Here is a 5,872-nt window from a genome sequence, read left to right on the forward strand (position 1 = left end):
TCCACTCTCTCTAAAATTCAATGGAAAAAATACCCTCCAGTGAGGATTAACAACAACAAAAAATTTTAAAACCGAGGAAAATGAGGGCGGAGAGGGCTAGATCCTTGCGCAAAATCACGTGATGGGTTAACAACAGGGTTGGACAGGGTTACGGGTTGCTTGCTCCCAAGCAACTTCCCCCGGGTGAGGTCAGAGCCGTGGGGGAAGCCCCCGGAAAACCCATTTTTGGGGAGGTTCGAGTGACTCAGGCGGAACTGCCAATGGCAGGCGTTAGGAACTTGTCAAGGATTCTGGATTCACAGAGCCCTGGCTTCAGGCGGCCTCAAGCGGAGCTCTCTGAGCCTCAGTCTCCTCATCTGCGAAAGGCAGGAGTCACGGGGATCAAACAAGATGCTGTGTGTCCCCCCCTTGGGACAGGCCAGACCCCAAGAAGTCCGAGGTCACCCTCTGACCTGGGTGGTGACACACGCCCCTTTCCAGGGCAGGAGCTGGTGGGTGGAGGAGACCTGGCCGGGACATGGATTGCCGTGCGGTCCTTTTCCTCTGCCTGAGCCTTGTGACGTGTCAGAACGGGGAAGAAGGTAAGAGGGCTCTGCCTCGCCCAGACCCCTGGCTGTGACGGGAAAGGGGACGCCTCGGACCAGGGGAGATTGAGAGGGGGCTTAGGCCTCCCGGGGCAGCAGCGCGGTGAACCAGCCGTCTCAGCCGGGGTGGGGGAGTCACAGGCCGTGGGGCCGGGGCAGCTCCGGACAGAGGCTGAGGTGGGGGTCTGGCCCGCTATCCACAGAGGGAACCCATGAACCCCTGCACTGGATGAAGAGAATGGAGAAGGGGCCCAGGAGACCAACCTCAACGGATCCTGCCGAGTGAGTTGTATGTCCCTCCTCGCCTACCTAGAGGCAGCTGTACCTCCCACTCCTCGCTTGTAGCTTGAATCAGTGTCCAAAGTTGGTCTAGTGTTGACTATTAAATATATATATATATATACACACACACATACATACATATACATACACTGAGTGGCCAGATTATTATGACCACTCCATCAGTACTTCATTGACACTTCCAAAAATACTGAATATTGAAAACTTCCTAAGCAAATACTCTCAAGGTTTTATTATTATTATTATTTGCATAACTAATTCACTTCATTGTACTGATGGGGTGGTCATCATAATCTGGCCGGTCACTCTCTCTCTCTCTCTCTCTCTCTCTCTCTCTCTTTATATATATACACACACACACACACTTATTGATTTCAGAGAGGAAAGGAGAGGGAGAAAGAAGTAGAAACATCAGTGATGATAGAGAATCATTGATTGACTGCCTCCCGCACACCCCCTACTGGGGATGGAGCCTGCAACCCAGGCATGTGCCCTGAGTAGGAATTGAACCGTGACCTCCTGGTTCATAGGTCGACCGCTGAGTCACGCCAGCCTGGCTAGTGTAGACTATAAATTCATTTATTCAACATGCATTCATTGAGGGCCTACTATGTGCCTGACACTAGGCTCTGGAGGTGCAGGAGAGACACATCTCTCTGCCCCCGTCAAGTTTATGTCTGGCTGGGGGCCCTTAACCATGGGTGTCATGAAACCAGGTGCAGAATCATGGATCTCTGTGCATATTTCTTGGAAGGGGCTCCAAAACTCAGGCTAGTCTCTCGAGTCTGTGACCTAAAGGCGGAGCAGCTCTGGCTGAGAGGCCAATGCTGATGACTGGCCAGGGAAGCCTGGGGACTATGGGGCACTTCAATCAGTCAACATGGAGCGACCAAGGAAGGCTTCCTGGAGGAGGTGTCGACAAACTGGGACCTGATCCAGAGTTAATCAGGAGAAGGAAATGAGTGGGGTGGGGAGGTAAGAGTGTGCCAGGGACACTGTGTGTGCAAAGGTCCACAGGCAGGAGTGACGTGAGTGTGGGTGGGGAAAGCCCTACCCTCTCAGGCTGTCTGGACCCCCTCTCAGCCTACCCCCATTCCAGGATCTGGTCACCTCTCTCGCCCTCAGGCTCGTCCATGGTCTGGTGTACAGCCTGCTGAATGCCACCTTCCAGGGCTCCAACCAGACCTGGCAGACGTCCACCATTCAGACACTGGCCTTCAAGCTGGGCTGCGACTTTGCCGGCCTCTCGCTGTACAGCGATGCTCTGGGCTCGCGTCCCCCAGGTCAGAGATGGCCAGGACGGGGGGGCAGGGGGGGTGTGTGACCAGGGCTCCACCCCAGAAATCCTGCAGGAGGTGTAAGGTCTGAACTTTCCCCAGGATCCATCCATCGGGGCTCTGTCCCAGTAGCTGAGTTGCCTTTTCTGTAAAATGGGGCTGGTGTTCCTCCTGTGAGTGACAGAAATGGGGGTATCTGTGGCCCCTCTAGGTCAGTGTCCTCGTCCTGCTTCTGCAGGGCTGTGGGCGGCGGCAGTGGCAGCCGTGGGAGAGGCCAGGGGATGGGGCTCCTTTGAGGATGCTGGAGTGATTCCTGCTGAATGCCTGGGTGCTGGCTGGGTGGGTGGGTGAGAAGCTCCATCCTCCGGGGGCCCAGTTGGGGAGGCAAGTGACCCAAATGCAAGGCCAGAGCTGCCCGGAGGGAAGACCTGGATCTCGGCGAGTTTGGAGGAGGTGCAGCCAGGGAGGAGGGTTTTGCAGGGGGGAGGCTCCGGGGAAAGAGATGCCGGGGTGAGGCCGGGAGGGCTTCACAGGGAGTGGGGGCCAGGGAAGGTGTTGGGCTGACCGGGAGGCCTTGGGAACCGAGCTCAGCCTCGCTGGCCCTCCGCAGGCCGCCGGGGCCAGGCACGCCATGCAGTTCCCCACTGAGCTGACGAAGAAGGCCTGCAGGACACGCCGCAGGGAGCTGCGTCTCATCTGCATGTACTTCTTCACCACCAGGTTTTTCCCGGTCAGTGCCATGGGGGGCCCAGCAGGATGGTGCTGGCCTCTTCCTGGGGGCTCTGGGTGGGGACCAGCATCAGAAGGACCAGCCCACTGTGCAACCGGAACCTCCAAGGCCTCTCTCCGGGCCTCGGTGTTAGCAGAATGGTGGGAGGCAGTGATAATAATGTGCAAATGAGACCGAAGAAACCTACTTCTGTATGTGCATGGCCCTAGGCAGGAGGCAGAACAAGGCCCCAAGGTCCCTGTCCTCAGAGAACCCTCGATCTTGACAGTTACACTAGGACCTTAGAGACTTAATTTTAGCTCAAGGTTGATTATAACCATAGAGATGCAAAGTGATGGGTGAGGCAGGGTGGGGTCGGGGTTGTTCCCATGGGCAATCCGGGAGGGCTTCTGGAGAAGGTGTCCTTTAACCTTGGCATTGAAAGTGAGTTAGGATAGTGGTGAAGTGGAGGGTACACAGAGGGGAGGTGGAGCAGGAGGGTGGTCAGAGGACAGCTTTCCAGGCGGAGGGGGCGGCATGTGCAAAGGCCCGGAGGTTGGCTCATGTTGGCCATATGAAAGCATGCCGCTCCTCTCACCCAGGGAGGAGGGCCTGGAGCAGGGGGGTTCTGGGACCTCGTCCAGGTGTCCTCACGTCCCCTCCAGTCAGCCCTTCTTCTGTCACCCTTCCAGCATGACAACTCATCTCTGCTCAATGACTATGTCCTGGGGGCCCAGCTGGGCAGTGAACACGTGGACAACCTCATGGAGCCCATCAACATCAGCTTCTGGCACAACCAAAGCCTGGTACTGTGGGGACATCGCCATTTCCACCCCGTCCTGCCCCTTTAAGACTGTCCTGGTGCACACGGGTTTGCCAAACTCAAACCTGCGGGACCATCTTGGAAACAAATGGTTTTAAATCCATCACACTTTGAAAATTCTTACCAAAGAAATAAGAGAGAGAAGCTTCTACTCATGGCATTAGTCAGGATTCTTTGAGTGGCAGGTGATAGAAAACCAACTCCAGCAACTCCAGCACAAAAGATAACTTATTGGCTCGTGTACATGAAATGTCCAGGGCAGGGCTGGCTTCAGGCACGGCTGGATCCAGGGGCTGATATGGTGCCATCATGGCTCAGTCTCTCTCCATCTCTCAGCAATGGTTTCCTGCCTTGGCTCTCCACTCGGTGGCACGATGGCAGCTGAAGGGTCAGACTTTCTTCCCCTCTTCTCAGAGGGTCTTTCTTGCCGGGTCCCAGAATGGCGTCCTAAAGGTCCAGTTTGGTCACATGTCTATCCCTCAACCATCACTGTGCCCAGGAGGATGGACTGTGTGGATTGGCCAGGCCTGGGTCACATGGCCCAGAGGCCAGGCTGGATTCATCTGACCTGCCCTTGTGGGAGGGGTGGGTTCTCAAGAGAAGTGCAGACACTGATACCGGAAGCAGGAAGTAGGGCTGCAGGCCCCTGCTCTTCTGTCCCTGGCATTCCGAAAAGCCCCAGAGCCTTGGTGCTCCGGCCCTATATTTCCATCAGCCTCTTCTCTGCACTCTCGATTTCACCATCATCCTTTCCTTTCATTCCTCTGGGCCTTGGCCCCTGTGGTCCCCTCCACTCCTGTTGTCACCCAGCATGTCCTCCAAGGCCTCAGTGCCCTAATCGTCCCTTGCCTCCTCAGGACTCCTCTGCCCCTTCTGTGGTTTTCCATGGCACCGTCTGTGTCATATCCCCCACCCCCCACCCACATGGCTTGGTGTCATGGTTGCCTGTGGACGAATCTCTCTCCCCCACACTGGGAAGGCTCTGGACCACTGTTACTCCCCACAGGGAGGAGGCAGAAGGGAACAGTTGATTATAGAGCACCAACTGTATACGCCAGAGCTGGGCACTCAAGATTCCTCATTGCCTTTAATTTTTCCACTATCCTATGACTTGGTATACATGGTCCCATTTTGCAGATGAATAAACTGAGGCTCAGAGAACCTATGTGACTTGCCCAAGTCACTCTTAGAGTCCGTGGTGGAGGCGGGGCTAGAATCTGGGTCTGCCTGATGGCAAAGCCCAGCCGGTCCCTGGTAAAAGGTTGACAAGGATGCAGTCGAGTCATCTTTGGCCCCCACGATTTCCGGACCCTGACCCCTCCCCTGGACCCCTTGGATGCACCCAACTCCGGCATCTCCCCTTAGGAAGGCTACAACGTGACCTGTGTCTTCTGGAAGGAGGGAGCCAGCAAGCACCACTGGGGGCTCTGGAGCCCCGAGGGCTGTCGCACAGAGCAGCCCTCACCTTCCCAGGTGCTCTGTCGCTGCAACCACCTCAGCTACTTTGCTGTTCTCATGGTATGTGTGTTTCCAGCTGGGCTGAGGGTGGTCAGAGCTGCAGAAGGCCTCAAGCTCAAGACAGACAAGTAGGGCAAAGGCTGGAAATCCAACTCAAATGAGCTTGGGGGTGGGGGTGGAAAGTGATGGGTTTATGTTCCTGAAAAGGCTGGGTTAGGCTTCAGGTATGGCTTGATCCAGGGGCTCACTATCACCAAGACAGGCCTCATGTCCGACTAGCTTTTAGGCCAGTGGAATGATAGCCTCTCTGACTCATTTCTGCCGGTCACATTCTTGTGATTGAGTCCCACCAGCCTAGAGTGTGTCACCTACCTATCCTTTAACCAATCACTGTGGACAGGAGGAGGGAGGGCCCTCACTGGCCAGGAGTGGTGCACCTGTGCACAGCAGTGGGAGAAGTGGTGGGTCCACCTATGTGTGTGGACAGTGAGGGAAGGGAGGCTCTCGCAGAGGAAGGGGGAGACCTCGCAGGGGCAGGAGGGGTGGGAGACGGGAGTTGGGAGGTCGGAAAGCCACTGTGTCTGCCAGGGCTTTTTTTTTCTTTTTTAAATATATTTTATTGATTTTTTACAGAGAGGAAGAGAGAGTGATAGAGGGTTAGAAACATCAATGAGCGAGAAACATTGATCAGCTGCCTCCTGCACACCCCCTACTGGGGATG

At 55.6% G+C, this 5,872-nt stretch overlaps 1 protein-coding gene across 1 annotated transcript in view; it reads left to right on the forward strand.

The window, feature by feature from the left end:
- Window positions 1-517: 517 nt before the first annotated feature.
- ADGRG5 (adhesion G protein-coupled receptor G5) overlaps window positions 518-5,872 on the forward strand; it is an 18,300-nt gene continuing 12,945 nt past the window's right edge. The window contains exons 1-7 of the mRNA XM_023746278.1: window positions 518-581; window positions 820-866; window positions 1,984-2,158; window positions 2,517-2,536; window positions 2,772-2,891; window positions 3,563-3,676; window positions 5,059-5,215. Coding sequence (XP_023602046.1) covers window positions 518-581; window positions 820-866; window positions 1,984-2,158; window positions 2,517-2,536; window positions 2,772-2,891; window positions 3,563-3,676; window positions 5,059-5,215 — 697 coding nt within the window. The remainder of the gene's footprint in view (window positions 582-819; window positions 867-1,983; window positions 2,159-2,516; window positions 2,537-2,771; window positions 2,892-3,562; window positions 3,677-5,058; window positions 5,216-5,872) is intronic.

This window comes from Myotis lucifugus, unplaced genomic scaffold (genome assembly GCF_000147115.1).
Source record: "Myotis lucifugus unplaced genomic scaffold, Myoluc2.0 scaffold_648, whole genome shotgun sequence".
Taxonomy (NCBI): domain Eukaryota; kingdom Metazoa; phylum Chordata; class Mammalia; order Chiroptera; family Vespertilionidae; genus Myotis; species Myotis lucifugus.